General features: G+C 58.7%; 1 protein-coding gene across 2 annotated transcripts in view; it reads left to right on the top strand.

Annotated features, from left to right (window-relative positions):
* Positions 1–1,087: 1,087 nt before the first annotated feature.
* LOC104366887 (phosphatidylinositol 3-kinase regulatory subunit gamma) overlaps positions 1,088–26,795 on the top strand; it is an 81,677-nt gene continuing 55,969 nt past the window's right edge. The window contains exons 1-7 of one of the 2 annotated variants that reach the window (XM_042806253.1): positions 1,088–1,201; positions 1,767–2,473; positions 6,852–6,947; positions 7,196–7,273; positions 15,757–15,888; positions 18,702–18,903; positions 19,249–19,334. In XM_042806253.1, coding sequence (XP_042662187.1) covers positions 2,158–2,473; positions 6,852–6,947; positions 7,196–7,273; positions 15,757–15,888; positions 18,702–18,903; positions 19,249–19,334 — 910 coding nt within the window. In that variant the 5' untranslated portion in view covers positions 1,088–1,201; positions 1,767–2,157. The remainder of the gene's footprint in view (positions 1,202–1,766; positions 2,474–6,851; positions 6,948–7,195; positions 7,274–15,756; positions 15,889–18,701; positions 18,904–19,248; positions 19,335–26,795) is intronic. The other variant, XM_042806245.1, reaches the window with a different exon arrangement.

Raw genomic sequence — 26,795 nt, 5'->3', positions numbered from 1 at the left:
GAGAAGGGCTGTACATCTCCTTCATTGCTCTGCTGGACTCTATGCCTCAGTTTCCCCAGCACTTGGGGTGCCCCTGGGGCTTTGTGCCATCCCCGCTGATCCAGCACTGCTCTGGATTCAGCCAGTGTGCGTTTCCCAGAGCCTGTATTTTAGGTACCATCTATTTTTGGGATGCCCAACCTGCAGCAAAGACAAGTAGCAACTGCCAGTTCAGAGAAGTCAGTGTGAGAAGTAAGGATTCAAGAAAAAACAAAGCCTCTGCACCTCTGGGAATGTCACATCAACCTCTTTGTGCCTCACAAACAATCAGATATTGGGACAGCTTGTCCGTGCCCTGGTGTAATTGGCTCTGCTGAGACTCACTGAGACATGAAACATCTCAGGGCGGGGGCACCTCCAGCATGGGTGTCCCAGGGCTGGAAGTGAGCTGAGAACTGATGCTCTTGTCTCATGCACCAGCGTTGTTGCTGCCTTGGGCTGGTGTGCGTGTCCCTGCTGTGGCTGAGCTTGGCCTTTTCCATATGAGCCCTGCCAGCCTCCTCCAAGTTCTGCCCCATTATAATTTAACTGCTGTCTCGTTAATTTTTAAGGAGCCTCGCTGCACGCGGGAGCTCTCACAGCATTGCCTGGCACTGTTTTATGGGGTGCCCAGCCCTTACCCCAGGGTTTGGGGAATATTTTTGAGCAAATGCTCAGGAGGATAGTGAGGAAACCAGAGCATCCCCTGGACTGGGATTCTCCATGGCAGCTCCTGCCTGTCCTGAGCGTGTTTTCTAACCTGGCTAAGGGCTGGGGTCCTCTGTGGATGGGCTGGGTGCTGGGGCAGGGAGAGCTGGCTAGTGGGGGGGGTGTGGGGTGTGTGTGCATGGGGTGCTGTTTCTTCCCTGTGCTTTAGCATCCTTAAAGATGGATGGAGCCCCCCCCACACACACACATCTGTGGCTCTCCAACCTCCAGAGGAGGTAATTTAGGAGCAGAGATGCTGCATCTGGGGATGAAATCATCCACCTCCTCCTACAATTCCTCCCCCTCCCCGGTAGCCGGGTGCCCCCCCCGCCGCGTTGCGGCGGGGGGGGCACCCGGCTACCGGGGAGGAGGAGGAGGGACGCTGACATCACCGCCGGAGCTCGGCTCGGCGGGGCCGGGGACCAGCTCCGCTCCGCTCCTGTTCTCCGCTCCCCCGGGGGAGCCACCGCTGCCGGTAAGGGCTGGAGGGGCTGTGGGAGGATGGATGGACGGACAGACGGATGGCCCGGCGGTTGCCGCTCAGCATCCATCCCTCTTCCGTGGGGTCCTGCGGGGAGCTGGGGGTGGGAGGGGGGCAGTGGGTTGCCAGCAGCATAGCCTTTCCAACCCCCCCACCTCCCCTGAGAAAGATGTCTCTCTCCGAGGAATATTTAAAAATGCACCAAAAAAAAAAAAAAAAGCCAAACCACCCCAAAATCCTCTGTCTTCATCCGCCAGCTCCGTGCAGCAATGCCAGGCTGGAGCTGCCGGAGGGGAGCTGCGTGCGGCAGGAGGTTTCTCAGCACATATGTCTATTTTAAAAGCCCGTGGTGTGATCTCTTGCCCTACTTTCCAGACTCTTGCCGGTACTTTCCTTGCGTGCAGCGGCCGAGTCCTGCTGCCGGGAGCTCCCCGGGAAGCCGGAGCTGAGCGAGCTGCTAGGCTCTCCCCAGTGTCGGGATGCTGGGTTGGGGGGATGAAGAAGTGGGGTTGGGGTCGAGACAGAGGTTTGGTCACTAACAGGCTGCTTTTCTCTCCAGCAGAGAGAGGGATGTCCCCAGCACCATGCAGATGAGACCCAGCTGAGAAGAAGACAGCACGTTTGTACCCAGCACCCCAATTAGCCTCATTTGCTCCCCTCCATTTGCCCCAGCGATGAAAAGGTTCCTTACCCACACCTGAGCCAACCCTGCCGAGCCTCAGGCACTGCCGTGGCTCTGCAGCGATTTTTGGGGCTGGAGGGGGACACGAGCCACTCTCCAACACCGAGATTTTTCCAACACCGAGATTTTTATTCTGCGTGCACAGGGAAGGGAGCGCTCCCATCCCTGCCGCATCGTCCCAGCCCAGCCGTAGCCGCCCAGTACAGGCACCCCAGGCCCCCGATGCCTGGCTGGATTTGGGCAGCGTGACCCACACCACACCATCACCATGGCCTCCTCGGACGGGCTGCAGTACCGGGCTCTCTACGAGTACCAAAAGGACCGGGAGGAGGACCTGGCGCTGTGCCCCGGGGACGTGCTGACGGTCAGCAGGGCCGGGATGCTCGGCAGCCCTGACTACAAGGACGGGGATGAGCGCAGCCCCCAGGGTTGGCTCCACGGCCTCAACGAGCGCACCAAGGAGCGCGGCGACTTCCCCGGCACCTACGTGGAGTACCTGGGTCCCGCACGTATCGGCACCACCACCGCCAAGGCCAGGCCGCGGCCCCTGCCCCCACCACCCGCCGGGACCCCCACACCCTGGGGTGAGTGCTGGGGGGCACGGGAAGGTGGGAACGCACGGGTGGATGTCCCCTGCAAGATGGTGAGGGTGGCGTGGAGCCCGGGTGGCTGCTGGCATTTAGGGTGGCTTGGTGGGGATCCACCCTTGGGATGGGGATCCAGCCCCAGAAGGAGGAGCTGCCCCAGGAATTACCTGCCCCAGTGCACTGAGGCAGCCGCAGGAGGGGATGGGGGTGCCCAGAGTATCGTTTCCCCCCCCCCCCCCGCCAGCAAACACACTGCAGGGATTGCTCCTCGCCAGCATCCCAGGCTGGCTGCTGTGCTGGCACGGAGTGTCCAAGGGGATCTGTGTCTGTCAGAGCACAGAAGATGCAGGAGCCTTTTGGCCCCACAGGGAGGAGCAGAAAACCCCATGGTGGTCCCTGGAGACCTTTTTTTTCCAACTGCTCTTCCCCCCACCACTGCGGCACCCAATTTCAGCTGCTCTCGGTGCCCAGGCAAGCGCTGGCCCCCGGCCAGCTCTCAGCCTCTGTGTCACTTTGTGTAAGCTGGGATGGGGGACAATCTTGGCAGGCGATGGGGTTGGTCCCTGGGGGTCTCCTCCATCACTGGGGGGCTGCAGCACAGGGCTGGGGGGGATATTCAGCAGGGCCCTTCCTGGCACAGGGGCCTCCAGCCATTTCTTTGCTGGGATCTGCCACACTCGTGCAGCCGGCTCTGCCCTCGCCCACTTACCGTGGCCAAGTGCATTGGGGCTGGCAGGGATTTCACAGCAGTTGCATAATATACCCAAGCTAAAAAAAAAAAAAATAAAATAAAAATAATAATAAAAAAAAAAAAGCAAAGTAAGAAACCCAGCTTCCAGCCAGGCACGACCCAGCAACCCTGTCCAAAGCTGTGGTGGTCTCCTTCTCTTAAGATGTGATGGAGGAGACTGGGATGAGGCGGGGTTGGGGCTGGGAGAGTGGCATCGCCTGTAGCTGCAGCTGCCCAAAACCTGCCCAGCTGCTGGCCCAGTGCCTTCGGCACCCTCCTTGCCCAGTTTGGGACCAAGGTACAGATGTGGTAACAAGAGGGGCTGTTTCCCTCCTGGGCTGGCTAGGCATCGGAGGTACCTTGGTCCTGGGTTTAGAGGAGCACCTGCTGATGACGAGGCTGTCTCCCTCCAAAATATGGTTCAAGGTCCCCTTGCCACTATGATTTAAGAGGGTGGGGACCACCTGGCCCCTGGGCTGAGCACAGCAGGACTCCGCTGGCATGGGGCGACTCCTTCCCCCAGCACCATCCACTACCACATGTGGCGTTGCCGTGTGGATCCTGTCACTCAGCCCCCCCAGCAGCATGAGAAGAATACTAGGACCCCCTTCCACCTCCCCTCACCCAAACATGGGTGCTCCTCCCCAGCCGATGCTCTGGGTGCACCCAGGCAGCCACAGTCCCAGCAGTGCTGCTGGGGATCAGCGAGCAGCTATGTGCTGCCTTTGCAGGAGGGGAGAGGCCACTTTTTGGGGGCGCTTACCCTGGCAGACAAGGGGGTTGAGCCCCTTTCCCAGTCAAGCTCATCAGTGAATGAGGAGCCATCTCCCTTGGCTGGTTGGCAAGCAGAGCCCCAGCAAACTCAGTGCCCTAGTGTGGACAACTCAGGTCAGACAGGTGCAGACCCAAGGGCTCTCCTCCCCAGTTCACAAGGGAGAAGCATGAAGCCACCTTCTTGCTTCTGCCTTTGTTGCCCATCACCGTTGCCTCGTGCCTGCCCCAGGCAGGGGGTGGTACGGGCTCCTCTCCGAGGGGCTGTGGGATGCGCCCAGGGACCCCGGCCTGCAGGTTCCAGGGATGTGGCGATGCCCCACAGATCGAGGCACGTCCCCAGCAGCAAGCGCAGCCAGGCTGGAGAGCCTGACCCGTGTGGAAGGGCGCAGCGTAGGAGACCCAGACCTGCATGTGCTTGGGCGAGAGGATAACAACTTAAAAATAAAAAAAATAATAATAAAAAAAAAAAGGTAAAAACTAGGGGGGTTTAATAGGGAAAAACCCATTAAAACCAGGTGTTGGGGGTAGACTGGGGAGGGTGCTGCCATCTGCAGGACATGCTCTGGCCACGGCCTTGTGTCCAGCCCTGCTGTCCGGCAGAACTGGGTGCTGCCTCCCAGCGCTGCGCCGTGGGGTGCCCCGCCGTGGGGTGCCTTTCCTGGGGCAATGCCGGGGTGTGGGGGTGCCTCGGCAGGGGACACTCATGGGCTACGATTGCATCTTTCTGCAGCAGCGGAGCAGCATTTATCATTTTAGGTCAGTTTAAACCCAAACCTCCCAGCTGGCAGGATTTCCCTGAGTAAAAATCTCCAATGTGCTCTTGGAAAAGAAGGGACTTTTTTTTTTTTTTTTTTTTTTTTTAAATTCTTCCTGTACTCTTTCCATTTCCAGATGGAGGTTTTGAGGGACATTTATTCTGGCAAGCCCGAATGCTTGTTTTTCTGTGATGGCGGCGTACTGCCCTTGGTGCCCACTGAGCCCCGATGCTGGCTGGGCACCCTGGGCACTCCAAGCAGGGAGAAGCCCTGGGGGGATCCCTAAGTGGGAGAGAGACACTCGTTTCCCAGCTGTGTCCTGGAGCTAGGGCCAGCTCTGTAAGGAGGAATGATACTTTTAAAATTAAATAATATCCTAAAAATAGTTCTGTTGGGGATCTGAGCCCCCAGGGGACTTGCAAGGAATTTCGAAGCTGTTTTGCCCCTGCCTGTTGTCCTAGGCAGCATCACTACTGCAGGGCATCACCTCCACTTCACCCAGGGCCAGAGTCAAATAGTGCTGGGGTCCAGCCTGGCACCCTGAGGGGAGAGGATGGGCTATAGCTCCAGTCTGAGCTTGGGGCTATTCCTGTTTTTTCCAGCAAGGAGAAACAGATAGTTATTTTTTGCCGTTGTTTTCTTTACCCAAGCCATCACCTTGCAGGCCAAACCCCAGATTTTTCCCTAATTAAAAAACCACCTGTCTTGTGGGGACATTTTCCATTGGTTCCCAACCACCTGCTTTGCTTTAAATCCTGAAATCATCCCCATTCCCACCTGACGCACCCACACATCCCCAACAGGTAATGGAGGGGACCCTGTTGCTGGGCTTGGGGGGTCACAGCCGTGCATGGGCACCAGATCAGCCACCTACAAATGGGAGGTCTGCATCCCTCCCTGCTCTCCAGGGAGCACCAGGGCATCACCGTGGCAAAGATGGGAGCCCAGATCCACCCATTGCAGCCAGATCGTGTTTTTGCAAAAGATCAAAGGCAGTGTGGCCCTTCCTAAAGCCCCCCTTTTTTTTTCATTTTGATTCCTTAAAACCATTATGGGTTTATTGGTTTCACATGTGAGCTCCCTCCCTTCTGCCAGGTAGCAAAAACCAAAGACAGAATGAACCCAAGGTTGGAGTTGGCCAGGCTGGAGTGCACCTCGCTGGGGAGAAAAGTCACACTCAGGCTTTAATTTGCTATAATTTTAAAAAATATATTTCCAGCAGAAAATATCCACTCACCACATAAAACAAGCAGAAGAGCCTTTTCAGATGCCATCCATGCCCTGGCAGTCACATCACACGCAGCTCTGGGCCACTAATGAGAGGAGGGGGTGGAAATCCCAACACTGTCAGGGTCTCTGCCAGGTATAAGCCACTCAGGTGGAGAGGTTTATCAGCTGGGGTGATAAGAAGGGAGGGAGGGAGGGATGGATTGTGCTCTGGGGTAAAAAGAGGTGCTGTCTCCCCTGTCAAGGGGTTTGCTTCTCTCCGGCATGGTCTGGGGTGAGGTGTCCTTGGTGTAAAACCCAGAAGCAGCAGCACCTGAGGATTTGTGCTGTTGGAAGCCTGGCCCATGTTTGGCTGAAGGGCTCCTCAAAGTCTGGGGGAGGTCTGTGTCAGCCAAAGGGGTGGCTGAGTCCTCCCTGGGCTTGTGCTCAGCCCTGTTGTAGACACCAGAGAATCCAAGTGGGTGAGAGCTGCAGGGAGCCATGCCCATGCTGGGTATAGATCTGCCCTCCCAGCTCTTGCCTGGTGCCACTGAGGGCTGTGGGTGATGAGAGGGGAGAGTCTCAATGCCATGGGAGGAGAGGTGGGGAAAGGGTTTTGGCCTGAAGGGTTTCCACGCGCAGGGTGGGATGTTCCCCCGTGGCCAGGGCGCGTGCCCAAACACGTCTTTGCATCTCAGCAAGTGGCTGAGCCCCCAACAGTGACCCCTGTTGCAAAAAGAGGATAAAATAATGGAGAAGTTCTCCCAAATTGGGCACGCATGAGCTGAAGTGTTGATTGTGGCTGTGCCAAAGCAGCAGCTTGATCTTGTCTTGGAGCAGCCAAGGGAAGAGGCTGGAATTCCTGCAGGCAGGAATTTCCAAGCCCCTTCTCCCTGTCTTTCCACCACAGGGCTCCCCGGGCAGGCAGAGCTCACCGAGCACCCCACCCTCCCCGAGCAGGCGCTGCCGACCGTGGCCAGGCTCATCGAGGCGCTGGAAAAACAAGGTACGGAGAGCGGCAGCGCCCGTCCGCAGGGCACACGCGGGTGCACACGCGCGACCGCCCGCCCTGCCCGCGTTCAGAGATGGCCCCGAGAACACTGCTAGAGCCAAACCTCTCCCCACGCACCCCGATGCCCACGCAGCGTGGGCAGGGTGAGGGAGTTGGTGGTCTCGGTCACTGCCTGCTTCTCTTGTGTGGGAGGGGAGGATGTGGGGCTCAGGAGTGACCCCTCTCTCCTGGCTGCTCCCTAGGTCTCGACAGCGAGGTGCTCTACAGATCTGCTCCCGGTGCGCTGGGGGATGCTGAGCTGAAGCAGGCTCTTCTGGCAGGTAAGTCCCAGAGCTGTGTCCCTCCCCGTGTCCCTGGTCAGAAAGGGGCCACGGAGGTGATGCTGCCAGGCAAGCGATGCTATGCAGGCATAGTGGGGGTGGGTTACTGGCTCCGACCTCGTTACGGCCCTAATTACAGCTCTGTAAGGCCCTGCCTGCGCGCAAGTCCTCCTCAACTCCCCCAATATCCTCCTCAACTCCCCCAATATCCCAGTATGATGCTGCCAAGAGGGATGTAGGCACAGGGCTGGGGCTTTTCACTAGAAGCCCTATTTTTTAAAGGGAGAAAAATATTTTCGTTTGCAAACCTTTAAGGTTTCTATTTGAGAAGCGTGGAAGGGAGAAAGCCTTTTGTTGGTGCGATAGAGAAAAAGAAATGGAGAAGAAAAAGCTCTTTTTTTTTTTTTTTTTTTTTTTCTTTTAGAAGAATGGGAAGCGTTTTGCAGGACTAGGGAGGCATGAGGAGGGTGGGGAGGAGGGACAAAACAGCTCCCCACCCCTCCTCCTAAATTCGCGGCTGGGATGGCACGGGGGCGTTGGGGACGTGATGGATCCAGAGTGCCGCTGGAATCTGGGGGGGGGGGGGGGGGGGGGGGGGGGGCTGCGTTGAGCATCCCCCCATCCTCCCGGCCGCGGTGCCCAGAGGGCGGCACTGTGGGACCAGGCACGGTCCAGCCCTACACAGTCCGGGTTTGGCACCGCGTTCTCCCCCTCCTCCTCCTCCTCCCGAGCCCCTCTCCCCCCTCCCCCCCCCCCCCCCCCCCCCGCCCGCCCTTGGGCCCGGCACCCCGGGAGCTGCCGGCCGGGGCACAGCGCGGGGGGGGGCCGGCGGCAGCCGGGCCGTGTTGCTGGGGAGAAGGGCTGTGATGAAATCGCTATATTAAGCAACATGACCTCATCGCTTCCCCCGCGCACCGGGAGCCGAGTCCCCGCCGGGGGGGGACGGGACGGGGCTGCGGGAAAGGAAGGGGGGGTGCAGGAGAGGAGATGCTGGGGGTCCCACGGCGGCTCCGTCCCCGCTGCCCGAGGAGGGCTCTGCTCCCCTGGGGATGATGGGGGGCACGGTGCACCCCACCACCCCACTTGCAGAAGCCCCTGCTGCAGCCTGGGCAAGGCAGGAGCCTGGGGAGGGTGGGGGCCCTTTCGGACGGCCTTGCCCCCCCTAGCCCAGATTTCCCGGCTGGTGAAGGCATCCAGAGACCGATCCCCACCCCCCCGGCGGCACTGGGCATTGATGCCCACACTGGGCAGGGCAACAGCATGGAAGGATGCTTTGCTTTCTGAGCACGCAGGAGCTGGGAGTCCTCCGTCCTCCCCACACAGCCAGTACAGCATCCCTGGCAGGCACAGGGCCCCCCGGCCACACCCCTGATCACTACCAAAATCCTGCTCGGCCTCAGGAGACTCCCCCAGGCCAGGGGCAAACTCCACTGGCTTTGCCAGAGCCTGGGCTGGAGCTGTGGAGCAGCTGCTGGGTCCATCCAGGTTTTTATCTCCCACTGCAGAAGCCAGCACTGGGCAGGGAAATGCCATCATTATTTTTCAAACCATTTGAAAGCCCTGAACAATCCGCAACAGCCTCAAGTGACTTGATGCTTCCAAGCCCACCTTCTCCTCTAGGACTGAAATAAGCTTTTTTATTTGGCAACTCAGGGGGCTGCCCTGTGTGCTGGCAACACCAGAACTGGGAAAAGCCGGAGCTCCCTGGAGCTGGCTGGAGGGGGTAGGACATGTCACACATTTGCTAGCTCTCAGCTAGAGGGGCTGATGCTCAGCCCTGCCAGAGGGATGCAAACAGGAGGGGGATGATGTTCCTGCCAGGGACAAGCACCCCAGCAGAGCCCAGGCTTGGCAGCCTGCTCCCCCCACAGCCTCCCATGGACCAGAGACCCAGCGGTGCTTCCCAGGGCCCTGCTGGAGCCCAGACCAGGCTGGGGAGGGCAGGAGAGCATCTCTGCTTTGGCCCCCATACAGACCCTTTCATTGTAATTTGTGGGGTAAAGCATCCCTGCCAAAAAATGGGAGTTTGCATGCCCCATGCCCAGGGCAGCAGAGGCAAGGGTTGTGTTTCTCTTCCTCCCACTCTCCTGATGATCCATCCCTCCAGTACCCTGTTTCTTCCCTTGCCTGCAAAAGTCAAGCTCCATCTTGGGGAACTGGGAGAAATCGGAGCTGGGGCTGGTGGTGGCTGGAACCGAACTGCATCCCAGCTCGGGGGAAAGCCAGGTTCCCACTGGGGGTTTCAGCTTCCCTGCTAATACCCAAATCATGCTGGTGTTTGGCAGTGGTGGCAGGAAAACCACTAGAGGATGCAAGGAAAAGGGGGCATGGGCTGGAGAGTTCAGGTGTTGGTTTTCTTAATCTGTTGGAGAAAACAGGGTGTTTTCAACACTGAAAGAGCATCTGAACTCCCGGTAGGGGGGAGGAGGAGGAGGTTTTTCTGGGGACAAGGAGCCATGCAGGTCAGAGCGGTCCTGGCTGTCCCCTCCTGAGTTGTGCTGATGAGACCCTTGCCTTGTCCCTGGCCTTTTTGGAGCCCTTACCCACGGGGGACCTAGTTGGAGGGGACAGACCCCAAGCTGAACATCACCCAGGCTTTGGGGTGAAGGTTTTCCATCCTCGTGGGGCTGCAGCAGCGTTGGGCACAGCAGACTTGGATGCAGCACAGCTTCACATAGCTCTACAGCCTGAGCTGAGCCTGTCGCCATCCTGGCACTGCTGGTGTCCTGCAGGATGGTGGCATCTGACCACTGGCTAGAGCCTGTGCACCAAACTTGGTATTTCTGTGTTGGATGATGTTAAGAAAAAATATTTATAGGTGAAAAAAAAAAAAAAAAAAAGAAAGCAAAGACAGAGCTCATCAATAAAGGTGTGTGTGTGTGGGGGGGGGTCTATCAGTGAACTGGGCATCTCCGTTGCCACCTGGCTGAGATGCCAAAGGGCCAGGGAGTGAAGCAAAGACCAAAGAGTGGTTGGGCTCGCAGCCGGCTTATGTTGGCTTCAGAGAAAAATTAATTATTTTAGGACACTTGGTGTTTAATTCAGACCCATATGCCCTAAGAGGAGAGTGGGGCTGTGTGATGCCACTGAACATGAGAGTTGGAGTTACGTGGTGGCACCAAAAAGGGACTTAATGAAAAGCCACAGGCCTGGAGGGGCTCGCCGAAGGGCTGTGAGTGATGAGCCAGGCAGGAGCCCCACTGCAGCCACAGAGAAAGAGTTACGGGCAGAAAACAAAGAAGAAAGTAGAGCTTTAAACAGCAGTGTCAGGATGCAGCCCTCGGTCCCGCTGCCCCCTGTGCTCCCTGCAGTGCCCGGCTGCGGGGCTGCTTCATGGCCTGGAGGCATCTCTGTGCCCGTGGTGCCAGGGGCCACATGCTGACCCTCAGCGTTTCCAGCCCTCAGCACTCCTGCTGTCCCCTGTGTGTGGCCTAGGGGCTGTTTGGAGAGCAGGGGATGGGGCAAACCTCCTGCAAAGTCCCTGGTGCCTGTGGACACGAGGTGTCCGAGCACCTCTGGTGCCCAGGGGTGATGTCCTCTCACCCCATGCTCTGGGATCCAGCTGTAAAAGCGAATACTGAGACATCCTCAGATACATGGGCAGCACTGGGAAAAGCCTCCAGCGTTGGCAGGGCCAGGCAGGAGCTCCCTGCACCCCAGGGTGCCGGGGTGAACCCGGCGGCAGCGCGAGGCGGATTGGAGAGGGTGTCTCCAGGCGTGCCGTGCCGGCGCTGCCATCCTGCGCGCTTTGATCTGGGGCCCCGGCGCAGAGCAGTCTGCCTGGAGACACGCTCACGTGCCCGGGAATTAGGTCAGAGCTCGGTGGGGATTAGTGAGTGGCGGTGGGCCCCGGGGATTCACCGGGGCTGCTGCTGGGCAGAAAGGGCTGGGCTGGAGAGAAGAGCAGCCTGGGGGGCCTCGCACCGCTCCCCCCATCATCACAGCCTGGATACCCAAGGAGGGAGAGCATCCTCATCCTCATCCCTGGGATGCCAGTGGGGGTTGGAGGCCCCCAAGGACTCTGGTTTCCCCTGGCGAAGCTACTAACCCCACCGCGATGACTTTACTCCCAAACCCAAGGCGCCCCAGTGCCTGCTGCTCTGCTTTTTATTTATACCTTCAGTAGAAATAAACCCCACATCGTCAGAGCCTGGCAAGAGGCATGAGCTCATCCCTTATATTTGGTGGTGATGAAAGAAGGGTAAATAAACGGCAGCGGCACAGATGTCCCTGCCAGACCCATCGGGATGAATATGGGGGTGAGACTTTGCCATCCCCTCCCATAGCTGCTGGGGAAGAAGAGGTGGGGGAAGGCAGCCTCACTGGGCACTCTTGAAAGGGGGGATCGCAGCACCCCTGCCCCGGCTGACTGCAAGCTGGGGGTATGCCAAGGTGAAACCCAGCTGGGAGGGTGTTTGGGACTGCCAGAAGTTCCCGTGCATGGGAAGAGGCTGCCCTGGCAGCTGCCAAGTCCCCAGCACAAGGTACCAGCGGGCTGGCTGAGAGATGTTCCAATGATGCTGAATCAAAGCTGAGGAAATATTCCCTGATTTAGTGCACAGTTTCCCAGTAAATCCCCACTGTGGGATGCCCAGGAGCTTCAAACACCTGGTCAGGTCAGGGGGATGTATGGGTCCGTGTGCAGGCAGCATCTGTGCAGATGGGAAGTTCTGTCCCCCAGGGCTGGACAACAAGGACAGCCCTGTAGCACCAGCTGATGATTGAACCTAAAAGGTCTGGAAGGGGTAGGGGAAAGCCCCCAGTCAGTATTTAAGTCCCAGGTGTGGGTGGTTTGGGTGCCCCTCTACCACGGGGACAGTGTACCCAAGAGCATCACGCTGCGGCAGCACTCGGCGGCCAAGGTCCGTCTTAGCCTGTGGGACACCCTGGGGCACCCTGCTGCAAGAGGGGCTGTGGGTGCCGGGTGGGATCTCCACGCTGTCACCCACGCACTGGCTGGGGATGTGGGCGCAGCCGTCCCCTGTGGCCACGGGGAAGGGAACAGCTGGTCACCAGGACACACTCAAGCCTCTCCTTCAGAACGAAACCCACCACCTCCTCCCCACCAACTCTCGGCTAAACATCCTCCACATTTACAGAGACTCTGGGCTTACTCATGCCCCCCCGGCTGGCTGCAGCTGCCAGGAGAGATCCCGGTGCTTCCTGCCCAGCCTGACTCAGCCCAAAGCCCCGGCACCCCTCTGCCTCTGCTGGGATGTGGGCTCTGGCATCCCTCTGGGAGGAGGCCGGGAGCACCCACTGCTTTTCCCTCTGGGCCAGTGGTCATCCCTCACATGCCTTCCCCAACCCCAAATTTATTCCTGTTTTTCATCCCCACTAGACAAGGGAAGCTCTCTGCTGGCCCCCATCTGCTTGCTTGCTCTGCTAGCAGGTCAGCAAGCAGGTTGTGTGCTGGGGTGGGCTGGGAGGGGGTGTTGGTATGGGATTGAAATTGGGGTTTGGGGGTATTTGCCTTCTATTTGTGGCAGGCTGATGGAATCCCTCCGTTATTCCCCTGGGGAGGGAACGGGAACATCTGGAGAGCAGCGGGAGAGCACTGACTCATCCTGCAGCATCATTAACTTCTTATAGCTGGTTATCATCTCTCTCTGATAAGGAGAGAGCAGCATCCCTGGGGTCAGGCCGGCAGTAATTGTCTGGGAAGGCTCCAGGGTTAACCCTTCCCCAGCTGTTAGACGAGCCTCCCTGAGCTGATGGGGTGCAGCCGGTGCTGGGGAGCAGCTCAGAGCACCCCTCAGATGTGCTCTCAGACTAACAGAGAACCCAGCTCACCACCGCAGCTCCATAGGAAGGAGGAGAGCTGGGGCAGGAGGATGCCGTTGCATCTCCAAAAGGATGGGGGCAACAGGCTAGCGGCTATTTCTAGTCAATGTGCCAAGGAAAATGGTGCCATCAGCAACCAGTCCCTGTTAGCAGGGTGTGAATCCCCCTGGCCTCCCCATCACGCCTCTCTCTGGGCGTAAAAATGTTTTTGAGTCTTGCTTTGAAACCGGCTGAGCCTTCCCTTTGAACAACCCCCCAAGCCCATGCCTAATGATGCAAACGAGCTAATTAGGCCATGGTGGAGCCCGGGGCTGATCGCCTGGGGCCAGCGCCTGGCAGCAGCTCCTTCCCTGCACAAAAACAGCTTGTGCCTGCTCTCCCCAATCCACACCAGCATCCTTAAGGTGAGTGACAGGTCCCTGCAGAAACCTCCACGGTGGGCAGGGGAGAGCAGCCAGGCTCGCCCCCGGGTGAGAAGGGGTTTGGGGTTTGCCCGGTGCGTCCCACTGATGGGAGCAGCTCTCTGAAATACAGCTGCTTGCCCAAGCAATGAGACTGTGAATGCCTGGCAGCATGACTTGGTTATAGCCACACACTAAAGGGGTTTCAGCCCAAAACAGGGGTTGGAGCATCTCGTGGGATCCCTGATCCCACTCTCCTCCCCCTGGAAGCTGGAGCCAACCTGCTAGATCATTTCTCCAGGGCAAGTGCTAGCAAAATGGGGAACTGGCTGTCATCCCCCTGCAAACCCTGGTAGAAATAACCCTTTTGTCTGAGAAGGTCCAGAAGTGTGGCTGGGAGATGGGAGCATCAGCACGGACCAGAGTGGGGCCAGGGTGCAGAAGGTGAGAGCTAGCACAGCCCTGCCCACCTCGAGGATGCTGAGGGCAGAGTGGTCCATGGGATGATGTGGTGACGTTGGGGGGTGCTAGAAAGGCAGCACCCACCTTTGCCCCAGGTCATGTTTGGCCACGCTGGATGGCTGCCCACCCCAGCATGGTGGCATCTCTCCCGGCTGTCCCCACGCTGCCTTGGGGCACGGTTCCCAGCCAGCTGGGTGCTTGCTCCTGAAAATGAGGTAGCGTCTCCAACAGCTGGGTTAAAGGCTTCACTTCGGGCATTGGCCAATCTGTTTTCTCTTCGGTCTCTGAGCCAAATGGCAGCCACTGGCTGTAAGGGACCCACCATGGCTTTTTGTCCCTGAGCAGGCAGAGGAGAAGGTGGGCAGGCTCCTGCGCTGCCTGGCCCACAGTGGGGACACCCCCAGGAAAAAATCATCAAGGTCAATGTGCCCCAAACCAGCCTTTTCCATGAGCTGGGGAGCTGCTCCCCGTCTTAGCTCTGCTGGCCAGGCGCCTCCAAAGCCTTGCCCTAGGAAATAGCTTTTCTCCACTCTTTTGAGTTTATTGCTCCAGAATAGACCGTGGCCACACGCAGTCAGCTGAAGTGGTTGGAAACTCAAGGCATTTTCTGCTGGAAAATTCTGGGTTGGGAGATGGAGCATCTCCCAGTACGGCACCAATTTCAGTAAAGCTACATTTGGGGATAAAGACCCAGAGAGGGGAGGGGAAGGGGGCTCAGAGCAGAGCAAGTCCAACATCTCAGTCACAACACACCAGGCCATTTGGGGCCTGACACGTCACCTTTAAGAAAGTGCAAAATTTTCTCTTTTTTTCAATATTCTCATTAAGAAGAAGTGAGAAATTTAGCTTCTACAAATGAACCACTTCAAATGATCCCAAATATCTTGTGCTTTTTTTATTATCCACCCCCCCACCCCCCCCCCCCCCCCCCAAGATTTCTCCTATGAGGAGAATTTCAAAACATTGCGTTTGGCTCCAATTCGAATCAAAGCCAGATTTTGAAACCTCCAGATCTTTGCAAAAGGGACTGCCACCCTCTGGGCAGCCACCTCCCGGCCTGGCTGGGCTGAGAGACCTCCAAGAAAAACGCATGAGGCAATACCAAAGGATGCTGAAAGGGCTCTTCACCCTGGACCCCGGTGAAGCAATTTTCCCGTGCTGGCCCGGCCGTGGGGCTCGAATGGACGTGTCCCACCCTTTGGCTCCTGCTGGACCGTGGGACATTTCTGCTCAGAGCGCTGTCTGCGTCCCAAGCCCAGGCTGGGTGAACTCAGCCTGCCCCAGGCGCTTTGTCCCATCCCTGGAGCATCCTTCGCTGCCTCACCCAGGGCAGCTGCCTTTTGGGGCGTGTTTGCAGCATTTCGGGCTCTCTAGGGGTGACGCAGGCCTTCAGCAACGTGCATTGCCTGGGGACCGTAACCCCATTCCATGGATGCATTTTTCCAAGTAGTTCTTCCAGGGCTGGGGTTGGCACATGGTGCCTGGCCCTTGATGGCCCAAGGGTGCCTGGGGTAGCCTCTCAGTCTGTCCCATGGGTGCTATCCTGCAGCAGGACCCCAGTGGGACAGCGAGACCCCCTGCCCCACGCCCTGGTGCACACAAGGCAGGGATTCTGCTTCGAGCTCTCCATGGGCACTTGGAACTCAGGGTCAGTGGAAAGTGGGACAGGAATATTTGCTGGGGCGGGGGCATTGACAGTGAAATCATGGGCTGCCATACCTGGGAGATGGGGCCATGGGCAAAGAAGGAAGGCCTGTGGGGATGGAAGAGCACCATGCTCCATGCCGGAGGTGCAGTACTACAGGCTAAGGACTTCAACTGGGTCTCTCCCTGCAGACGCCTCGGCCGTAGACATGGACCTGTATGATGCCCAGACGCTGGCAGAGGCCCTGAAGTGGTACCTCCAGGAGCTCCCGTCACCCCTGATCCCTCCAGCTCTCTACAGCGACTTGGTCCACATGGCTCAAGGTAAGCACAGCCGGGCTCCCCTCACAGCCAGGACCTTTGCGAGGCTGGAGGAGCTTTGGGAACCCCCTAGAAGGGCTCCTCAGCATCTCCAGGGTGGCTCCTGACCCCAGGCCCTGCCTAGTGCTGCACCGAGGGCAGATCCTGAAAAGGACCGCTGGGAGCACCCCCCTGCACTGGAGCAGCGTGGCAGCTTTGGGGAGATGCTCCAGGAAAGCAGAAGCTTCACCCCGGCCACGGCACGGCCCTCTCCCACTGCACTGCCCAGAGGAGGAGGTGCTGCCTGCTGGGACGAGCGGCTGCCAAGGCTGGGTGATGCTGGCCCCAGAAGAAAGCGTTATAATAATATTTTGGCTCTGCTGCCTGGGAATTTTTTACTGTAACCTCGTCAACTCTTGGCTTTATATGGGCATAGAAAATTCTCAGCTTTTCCAACTTAGCGCCATTAGGATATGACATTAGGTCCCTGCAAGCTTTCCAGACTCCGTGCAGATGCATGAGATTGTCAAGGTTTTGGTTGTATTTGAATTTTTTTCAAATAACCAGGGCAGGCCTCATACCCAGGTCAGCAGAGCCACGGTCCATCCCAACAGGCAAATCCCATTTCAAATGAGTCCTCGCAGAGCCTCTCAGCCCCTCCCAGCCCGAGGCCTCATGGGCATCACTGGGCACACACCAAGCCCTCGCCCACCGTCTTAGATAGGACCTGAACCCCTCGCCACCTTTGAAACTGAGATTTCCCCTTTTGCAGCAGCTCTCGTCTCGCTGCCGGGTGCTGCAGTATCTGCCATCCCTGTGCATCACCTCCCCGTCCTAAACCAGATTAGCACTTGGGCAGGTCATGCTGTTGGCTGCCTTAAAAGGCACCAAAAGATCACCCGTGGCCAGACGAGTGTGGCCTTTTCCTACTATGTCCTGGTGGGCTCTTTGTGCCTCTGGGAAGGCAGGAGGGACACACAAAGAAGATGAAGGATAAGACACAACCCATCCTCCCTGCTCTGCACAGAGACACTCAGCCAGGAGAAATACCCCCGGGCCGGTGGCACCAATGCTGCCTTCCCCTCACCCATTGGAGAGAGGAGAAATCAAAGGCTGCCTCCCTTCCAAGGATAAAAATGCAATTAAGAAGCAATTAGCTGGGTTGCCTCGTTAAGCAACTTCAAAGGGAAGCGCCTTTCCCCACAGCCTGCGCTGAAGCCGGCTCTGCTCCTGGCACAACGGGTGCAGGAGGAGGAGGAGGAGGCAGGAATGGAGGAGAAACCAATGGAGATTTCTCTGGGGCTTTTTTTTTTTTTTTTAAAAAAAAAAAAAGCAAGTCTTTCAGGAGATGGTGCTGGTTTTTGGCAGCCTGCCCTGCAAGCAGGCTCCTTCTGCCCCTCTTGAGGCTGTGGGTTGGAAAAGTGGCAAGCTGACTACCTGCAAAAGATGGTGGAAAACATCCCCATATTCCTCCTTGGCTGTGGGCCTTCCACCTGCAGCATCCGTGGGTGCAAAAAGGCGCAAAAAGCAAACAATTGGGGTAGGGGAGGCCTGGAACAAAGCCGAAAGTGCCGCGGGAGCAGCTTGTTGGGTACGGGTGCACACAAACACCCCTCCACCATCCCAGCTGGATTGCAGACTTGCTTGGGACCTGCCACCCCTCCAGCCCCAGTGCACCCCAGCCCCGAGGACGGATGCCCGGAGCTGGCTGGGCATCGGCCAAACCTCAGCCCTGGTGCAAAGGGCCGCGGGGAGCTGAGTCAGCCCTGGGCTAAGCCGGGCTTTGAAGCTGGCTGAGAGCAACACAGCCCTGGGGACCTCCCTGTCCCCCGCAGATGAAAGGGCCGGGACAAGGCGAGGATGGAGGATGGCTGGAGAGCGGCTGTTTCTCATGCCCAGGGCAGGACCGTGGTCCCAGGCTGCTGAGCTCACAGCTCACAAGACTGGGGAGCCCTGGCCAAGGCTGCCAGAGGGCACTGGGGACATGGGGGGATGCTGGTGGGAACGCTGCGAGGCTGAGGGGCTGCTCGGATTGCCCACAACTGGGGTCCCGGCAGCACCTCCATGATGTGCAACAGCGTTAGGTGCCTGCTTGTATTCACACAGGCAATTCAAGCATCGCTGGAATTAGTTGCCCCCTGATCAGCCCTCTCTGCCACTGCACTCCAGGCAACAGGAGAGGCAGGGACCTCGCTGCAGCCATGCCTGTAGCTCTTTGCCCAGGGGCAGCTTTTTGTCTCCTAAAAAGCCTTTTCCCTCCCAGCTTGCTTTTTCTGCAGGGGAGGGCTGAGCCTTTAAATTCAGCAGTTCTTCCAGCTGGTGCCTGTTTCCCACCTCTGCTTTGCCTTACCTTTTCCATGGCTTTGCAGGACAGGGCTCTCACTGTTCTCTGTCGGAACAGCAGCAGCAAGGGGTGTTTAGGTGCAGTCGCCGCCAGATGAGCAGCTTGGCACCCCATGATCCCTCCCTGGCTGTGCTGAGAGGGGGAACGTGCTCGTGTCACCCTACAATCTTATCTGGGGTGATGTAAGTGGGTAAATGGGGCTGGCAGCCTTCAGCGAGAGGTGGCTGAGACCCCCAGGGCATCACTTCTGCATGCCCTGTGCTCCCTGGGACACCCACGTGTCCCACAGCCTGTCTGTGCAAAGGGAAGGCCTGCAAAGAAGCAGTCGTGGGTTTTGGAGGAGAGGTTGAAGTCAGGGGTTTTGGGGGGCTCTGTAGAGACCTGCCACAGCTCATGCCATGTGTGCTGGCAGGTGCCAGGCTCCCGTGAGAGACAAGGGGATGTCCCGACCTCCCAAACTGACTTTTCTTCTCCTGTTTCCCCTCCACTGCAGAAACCCCGGGCCTGGAGGAGTGTGGCCAGCGAGCCAGAGCCCTGCTGGCCCCCCCGGCCCTGCCGCAGCCCCAGGCTCTGCTCCTGCGCCAGCTCACCCATCACTTCTGCCGCCTCTGCCAGGGTGCCCGCAAGAGCCGCCTCTCGCCCCGGCTCCTCGGGGAGCTCTTTGGGGAGCTGCTTCTCCGCCCCACAGCAGCCAGGTGAGGTGCCCCTGCCACGCGTGGGATGGGGTGGGTGAGAGAAGGATGCCCGCAGCCAGGCACGGGCAGTCTGGCCCCCCAACCGACCTGGGCTCTGCCCCAGGGTGTTCCGAAGCGGGTGGCCAGCGCTGGGAGCCCCCATTCCAACACTGATGCTCTGACATCACACCCATTCCCAGGGCGACCAGGCGTGATGTCACACGCGGGACTGGGATGCGCAGCGTCGCTGAAGTCCCACGAGAGATCCATCGGGGCGGCTGGCTCCTTTCCCGGGGGTTTGGAGGACTCGGGGGGGCTGAGCTGCTGGCACCCTCACAGACCCCCCCCCCCCCTTTCTCCCCACAGCACTGAGGCGAGCCCTGAGCTCCGCGCAAGGATCCTCGAGTCCCTCATCGTAGCCAGTGAGGCAGTGGAGGTGCCGGCAGCCCCTGGTAAGAGATGCGTGGCTGGCAGCAGAAGGGGGGCAGCGGGCGTGGAATTCGGTGAGGTGACAGCAGCAGGCTGCGGGGCAGTTTTGGTGGCCGGTGCGGTGACGGGAAGGCGCTCACCTTCCTGCAGCAGAGCCTGGGCTGCGCTGGCTCCCTGGCCAGGCACGCTGTTCCCATTTCCCTCCCACCTTTCTCTTCAGAGAGATTGGCTTTGGGGCATTTCTTCGCAGCCCCTCAGAAGGTTTGCAGCTGTTTTCTTGCTTAATGTCCGTGTCACTGCTCTTTGCTCCCGGTGTGGTGCAAGCAGGTCCTGATCCCCCATTTTAGGGGCTCGGTAGGTGTGAGTGTTCTCAGTCAGGGGCTGCTGTGCAGCTTGTGCTTGTTTCGGTGAGCAGGGATCTGTCTGCAGCCTGCGAGAGAAAAAATACCAACATAACCATAAAATGGCAGGATGGTTCTTGCTACAGGATCAAATCTGGGTTTATGATTTTGGACTTGCATTTAGTTTTCATATGTGCAGAATCGCACTGTGCCCATCGATGCACTGCTGCTTCCCCCGTGGGGCATCCCCAGGATGGGGACAAGGATGAGCACTTGTCCTCCACATCTCCATGCGTTGGAAAGGAGCCAGGAGCGCGTGTTTTTCTGCAGATGTTAATGACCCCACCCAGCCTTCACCCCCCAGGACTGCACTTCTGCCCCTTTTATTACCAACACCAGCATTTGCTCCCAGCACCTCTTTGCTCTTTATTTGTGCTCTGGTGGTTGAAGCCCTAGCCCTATTCTGGCCACCTTCTCCTGCCGTGTCCCTCTTGCTTGGTGGCATCTCATGTCCCATCAGTGTCCAAAACAGAAGCGAGTGCCCCTTGTGCCCTCTGCAGCACACCAAGGATGGGAGGCGAGCGGTCCATCCAGGCAGGGATGTGCGTGGGAGGGAAGGGTGCTCAGTGGAGCACAAACCCCAGACCTTGAGGACCACAGAGATCCATCCCTGTGGGATCCCATCTCCAGGCAGCCACCGAGATCTGGCTGTGTCCCCACGCCGAGCTGCCCAGACCCCCCCAGGAGGCACAACTGCTTCCAGGCCTCCTGTTTGGAGATATGTCAGCGCTGGCCCCAGTGAATCCTGTCTCCTTGTGATGTATCTGGGTCCTTGTCATCACCCGGCCTCCCTGCGGGGTGGCTGGGCCAGGCAGGATTACAATTCTTAATATTCCTCATAAATCAGCCCTTTCAGACCTGTCATCTTATTTATTGCTCTCCCCCGAGCTCTCGCCCATGAATTTGTCAGGATCCGTATGTCTCTCCCACCCACTGATCCAGATGTGGGGCAGCTGCAGCCCAGCAATCCCCGGGGTCCCCGCTGCCATCCCCAGACACAGTGCTGTCACCGGTTGCCGTCACCCCAAACTGAGCAGAGGGGTTGAGCAGGATCCTGGGGTCCTCATCCCCCTTTCTGGGTCAAAATCTCCCCTATGGGCATGTCTCCACGTGGGTACCCCACAAGTGTGGGGCAGGGTATGGGGCACCTGGGCTCGCTGCCCCACAGGATGCTTCACTGCGGGACTTTGGACAAGTCCTGCCACCTCCCCTCTCTTTGTACCTAAAAGCGAGGATATTATTACTTGGCTGTCATCACATTAGGATGTTGGGAAGCTTAATTAAATGCCTGCAAAGCGTTTTTGAGAGCTGTGGATGAAAGGGGCTATATATAAAGTGGAAAGAATTATTATTAGTGGTGGGGTCCATGTCCCAGCCCTGCTCCCATCGCTCTGGCCCCGCTCCCCCATGTCCTGGCACCATGATTATTTTTGTGCGTGTGTGGAGTTGTGGTTTTATAATTATACATGTAAAATAGCTATAAATACTCTGCAATAACACGGCGGGTGTGTGCACATAGCACAGGAATAGGAGTCGGTAGCTGACACGGAGGAAACTGCGGTGTGACCTCATTCTGACTCAGGCATAAATATACCTCATGCGAACGGGTGGCTGGGGGTTTTTGTGGCAGCTGGGGGGTTTTGGGGGCCACTCGAAGGCTGAAGGGGACAGTGATCGCCTTGGCAGTGAGGGTCATGTTTTGGGTGTGCTCCAAAGCTTGGTGCTAATCCCAGGGAGGCTCCTGTGGGACTTGGGGTCCCTCCCCTCCATGTGTCCTGGGGCTGATGGTGGAGGCTTGGATGTGAAAATCATCAAGAATAAAAATGTAAATAACGAAATCTGATTTATGGAGGGGCTTCCCTGGGTGGATTTGCTGTTGTTGAGTTCACAGCATCCCTTCCTGCAGGCACTGCTCCTGAGGGGGTCTCTGCAGCTACCCATGGATGGGCTGCGAAGGGGAATGACGTGGGATGGGTCCGTGATGGCTCCTAAAAGCTCCTCCTGGTGACCATGGGATGCAGTGTTGGGGTCATGCTGGAGGCACTGGTTTGCATGGGATCATGCACTGGTTTGTACGGGCAGTGCCATGGACCCGTGGCAAAGCTGGGAGGGAGCCTGGGGCTGAGTGACCACATTCAGGCCACCTCACTGTGCTCTCCAGCAAGCCCCCAGCGCTGGGCAGCCACCCCCAGCCCAGGGACACAGAGACATTCCCCAGGCCCATGGGGACCCGGGCCGGGGGCCACACAGAGCCCACAGCAGGACCCCAGAGCCTGGGGGGGGCTGTTTCCCAAACAGGGTAGAGGGGGCAGGGGAAGGCGAAGGGAAGAAGTGATGCAAATACCAGCTCAGCTGAAGGAAGATGACTTCATCTCCTTTTCCTCTCCTGGTGCTATTTATAGCCACTTTAATTTACTCCCCTTTGCTTTATTATCTCTCTAGCAAGCCGTTAGCCCTCAGACAGCAGGATGCCTTTACTCACCATGCAGCACAGAATTCTGAAAACAAAACAAAACAAAACAAAAAAACACCACCAAAAAAAAAAAACAAAAGCAGGGGTGGAAGGCAGGGAAAGGTGGCAGAGCACTGGGGGTAGGAACATCGCTGTCTTGTGGCATATGTTTCTGGAGAAAATGAGAGGATTTGGGCTCCTTTTGGGGAAAAGAGAGAGAATCAGGCAAGGGAGATGTCCCCTTCCTCCTTCAGAGCAGAGGCTGGAGGGGACAGGTCCAGCAGCGCCAGGGTCCCCTCCTCACCCCAGGATGGGTGCCGCTGTTTTGTTGGACCCTGCTGAGGCAGGGGCACCCCCTGCTCCCCCAGGACCCCCAGCCCTGCCCCGTTTTACGTGGGGCAGTGGTATAATGCCAGTGGGTGGCGATCAGGCTTCAGCACCCAGCCCAAGCACCTTGAAAACTCCTTCCCAAAGAGCAGGTTTGGCAGGCCTGTGCCATGGGGGAAACTGAAGCACGGTTTTCCCATGGAGTCACTCTCCCAGCGGCTCCAAAATCCAGTCCCTGGTGGGATCGGTCCCCAGATGCCCAGCCCTGAGCCCACCACCATGGCACCCCACACCCCAGTGCTCAGCAGGGATGGAGGCCACAGGGCTGCTGCGGTGGTGCTGGTGGTGGGTAACTTCCCATGACATCCTGTGATGTGACACGCTGGGTACTTCCCAGCTCGAGTCCCCCACGCAGGCACCTCCGTGACAGCATTGCCGCCAAGCAGGACTGCCATGTTAAACCAAATTAGAAGTATCTGACTTTGAAATTTTTAATTAATTTTTTTCCTGTTTGCTTGCTTCCGAATCCAAGGGAAAAGCCCATCCTCTCGCTCTCCCTGGCTCACGTGTCAGTGTGTCACAGCAGAGGATGGATGTGCAGGAGGCCAGGAGGGAGCAGAGGGCTTGCTAGGAGGGGCCAACCCCGGGGGGCGCAGACCCTCACCTGCTCAGGGTGCTGGGGGCCGTGTCCAGGCGCTGCCCTGGCTGCACGGGAGCATCCCTGTGCAGCCAGGGACACCCCACTGCTTGGCCTGGCACACCGGTGCCTCTGGTTTGTGTTACCCCTTGGTGTTTCATCTCCTTGGGGCTGCTGATGGGGGTTAAAAATAACCAGGAAAAAATCCAACCAAAAACCCTTGGGTGGAGGGCAGCATGGGGAGGCCGTGGCCAAGTGGTACCCTGTGCCGAGACACTTGGTTCTCCCTCCCCTAACCTGCAAAGTAACACTGGGGGAAGAAAAGAGAGCCAGAGCCTAGCTAGTGACACAAGATAGGGAGAGCAGCTAAAAATAACAGATCCCCGAAGGCACGGGGAGGAACATGACAGGGATCTGCACTCCTGCCATCCCAGAAGGCGACCTTGCACCTCTCCAGCTGCTCTGGCCCTAATGCAGCCCAGCCTGGTGAATCTGGGGAGGGAAAAGCCTCTGAGATGGGCAGCGGTGGGGAGGCGAGAGGTGCAGAGCTGTGCCGTGGAGCAGGGAGCGATGCTCCCACCCGCAGTAGAGGATGGGGGTCCCCCAAGCACCTAGGGCACCCAGCCAGGTGGCAGCCACTGCCTGACCCACTTGCAGGCAGCCGGCGGGCAGTGGGATGCTGCTGGGAGACCCCAGGGGTGCTGCCTCCACAGCTAATTTTAGCCCGTGTTCAATTAATCATGGAGCAGGAGGGGATCGCAGCATCGTGGCGAGCCCAGCCTTTGGCAGTGCCTCTGCCAGCCCCCCCTGCCTGCCCTGTGCTCACTGCTGGGGGGTTTGGGGGAGCAGGGGCTGGGGCACACTCCGACCCTGTGAGTTTGGACTGAGGAACTAGGAGTGACCCTGTGGAGCGATCCCCTTCTTCCAGCCGGCTTTAAGTCCCACAGTAACCTAGGGACAAGGGGACGGGAGGCCTCCCTCGGCATCGCCTCGTGCCTCAGTTTCCCCTCCTGGCTGGCACATGTGGTCTTTGCTGGTGGGGTTTCTTAGGTTGCCTGTACTGCTCCGGACCAGCCATTTCCCAGCACACCAGGGATGTGGGATGCCTCCCCAGGGTGGGGAGCAGTGACATCCAGTGAGGGATGTTTCAACCAGCCCAGACTTCTGCCGCATGCCCTGGTGGCAGCCCCTTTCCTGGGGGTCACCAGCTCTGGCCTCTTCCCGTCCGGATTGCTCATAGACCAGCAGCTTCCCCGGCACGAGGAGGGACCCAGGCAATGGCGTGGGGTTACGGGGTGACAGCCCTGTGGTCCCTCTCTCCCCATGGCAGCCACAGCCCGGCTCCACTGGTCCTGGTGTCGAACACATGGCATGGTCCAGCCCTCTCCCGTGACAGGGGGAACGGCTCCCAGCGGAAACACGGCTCGGCTGGGATTGAAACCCTTTTCCTCCCTGCACTGCATGGCCGGAGCTGATAAGGGGCTGGATAACCCCAAGCATTGTGTGCGCTGCCGGCCCATGACCTGCCAGGGGTTTCGCTGCCGGAGAGGAAACGCTGCCACTCGGCCAGCCGGGATTCAGAGGGAGCCTCTGTACATGCCGGGGGCGCAGGGGCTGCCCTGCCATTTGGGCAGCCCTCCTCTCTTTTTGCCCTCGTATGAAGTTTCGGGATGGCTCCGTCAGATCCTCGCTGGTGCAAGCCCAGGCCACTGTGCCAACACGTGCCAGCCAGCTCTCGGCTGCATGGCTGTGAAAGCTGCCGGCCTGGAAAGCCAGGCGGTTCGGGGAGGTTGTCTGGTGTGGTCAGGGTTTGGCCCTGGGGGTTTGCAGGGCTCTCTGAATGGGGCTTTGTGCCTGGGTTTGGCCCTGCCTGCTCCAAAGGGCAGCTCCCAGGGGCCAGGCTGGCTGAGCAAACCCTCCCCATCCCAGACAGAGCCACCGACATTGCCGTCACAGCCCAGCCAGGGCTGGCTCGCTCCTCGTGCCGGCTGCTGGCCGAGCCAAACTGCAGGAGCGTGTGTGCCAGTGCGTGTGTCCTCCCAGCTCCTGCCCTCAGACACTGCCTGGGCTGGAGTCACTCTTTCTGCTGCAGTGACTCCAGCTAAACACCACCAGCGGCTTCACAAAAAAAGGTTGGGAGGGTGACAAAGTGCCGGTCACACTGCCAGCCACAGAGCCGGTTTTCCAGCTTGGCACCAAAGCCAGGAACATCCTCTCCTGCCCGGTGGCATTTCTGTCCCCTGCAGCCTGCCTGGCAGCAGACGGGCAGCAGCACGTCACCCTGCTGCCCTTTTGGTCAGGAGATGCCAGAAAAGGTCAACAGTGCCCACGGGGGATTTCCTGCTGGAACAGGAGAGCCAGAGGGCGGCTGATCCCTCCATGATCCCACCGGCACCCCTGGACCCTGCCTCCCTCAAGAGCACCCCAGCTCTGCTCCGAAAGGGTGGGAGGAGGCAGGCTGCCCAGCACACGCAGGGGCAGCTCTGGGGAAAGGCAGGAATTGTGCTTCCCGGAGGGAAAATGAGTCACAGGGGGACAGCAGGGCTGCACCAGCAGCTGAGTGCGGGACCGCGGGGGTAAGCGGTGATTCTCAGCTGCTCTCCGGGAGGTCAGGCAGAAATGCTCTCGCAGGCCTTGCCTGGCTTTAAAATCTATTAACGTCATTTTGTCGTTCAAGCCAAGAGCCGCACAGGCAGCAGAAACGTTGAGGCACGGCTCAGATCAGAGCAGGATTTCAATTACAGTAATCAAAGGTGACACAGATAAGAAACCCCTGGTCTATAAAGCCGCGGCAGCTGTCCTCTGGCTCAAACCGGCACCCATCCAGAGCGGCTCCATCAAAATCACTGAAGTGGTACTTGGGTAAAACTGGATTGTGAATCCATTTTCATCTGCCATGGTGGAAAATGCTTTCCCTGTGCTCCTTGGGGAAGAAAGCCACCTTCTCAGGGAAGCAGCAAGGGAGGAAGGTGCCAGGCGTGGAAGAGGGGACATTGTCCCCAGCGAAGGAACTGATGGCCGCTTGTGGGTGATGACGGCAGCAGGAGGAACAGCTGGGATGGTGGAGCATCGCAGCTCTGCCTTCTGCTTTTCCCTCTCCCCTTCAGCCTGGCCCCACGGGGATGCTCGTGGCTGAGGCAGGGATGGGCTCAGCCCAGTGCCAGGCTCCCCAGAGGGGTGAGCAGCCCTCCGACCCCTGCTGTCGCCAGGGCACTCCAGGCCATGCTGCAGGACAGACACCCCCAGGGGTGCTGAGGAAAGCCTGGGGAGATGGAAAGGGGGAGAAGATCCGGGAGCGCGCCCACCCTTCCCACCGGCTGGGGAGGACGCTCGCAGGGTGACACCCGGGGAAAGCTGCCTTCTGCTCCTGCCTCTGTCACCACTTGAATGTGTCGCTGGTCAACCCCCCCCCCCACGCTGCTTTTGTCTCCCATAGTCTGGGGCTGCAAATCTTTTGGATGGCAGCAGGACAGCAACAGTGCCGTGAACACCAGTGCTGCCTCTGACCTCCTCCCCCGCTTCGAGCTCCCACCCACCCGGTCCCTGCCGCCACCCCACGGGCCCACCAGTGACCAGCACCACAGCCTCGCAGCACCCTGGATGCGGCCGAGCCATGGGGGGACCCCCGGGGTCCCACAGGCACAAGGGGCCCTTTCTGCCCCTGCCC

The sequence above is a fragment of the Tyto alba genome, unplaced genomic scaffold (genome assembly GCF_018691265.1).
Source record: "Tyto alba isolate M040663 unplaced genomic scaffold, T.alba_DEE_v4.0 Super-Scaffold_1000006, whole genome shotgun sequence".
Lineage (NCBI taxonomy): Eukaryota > Metazoa > Chordata > Aves > Strigiformes > Tytonidae > Tyto > Tyto alba.
Note: the sequence above shows the minus strand (reverse complement) of the source record. Positions and strands in the feature narration are given on the sequence as shown.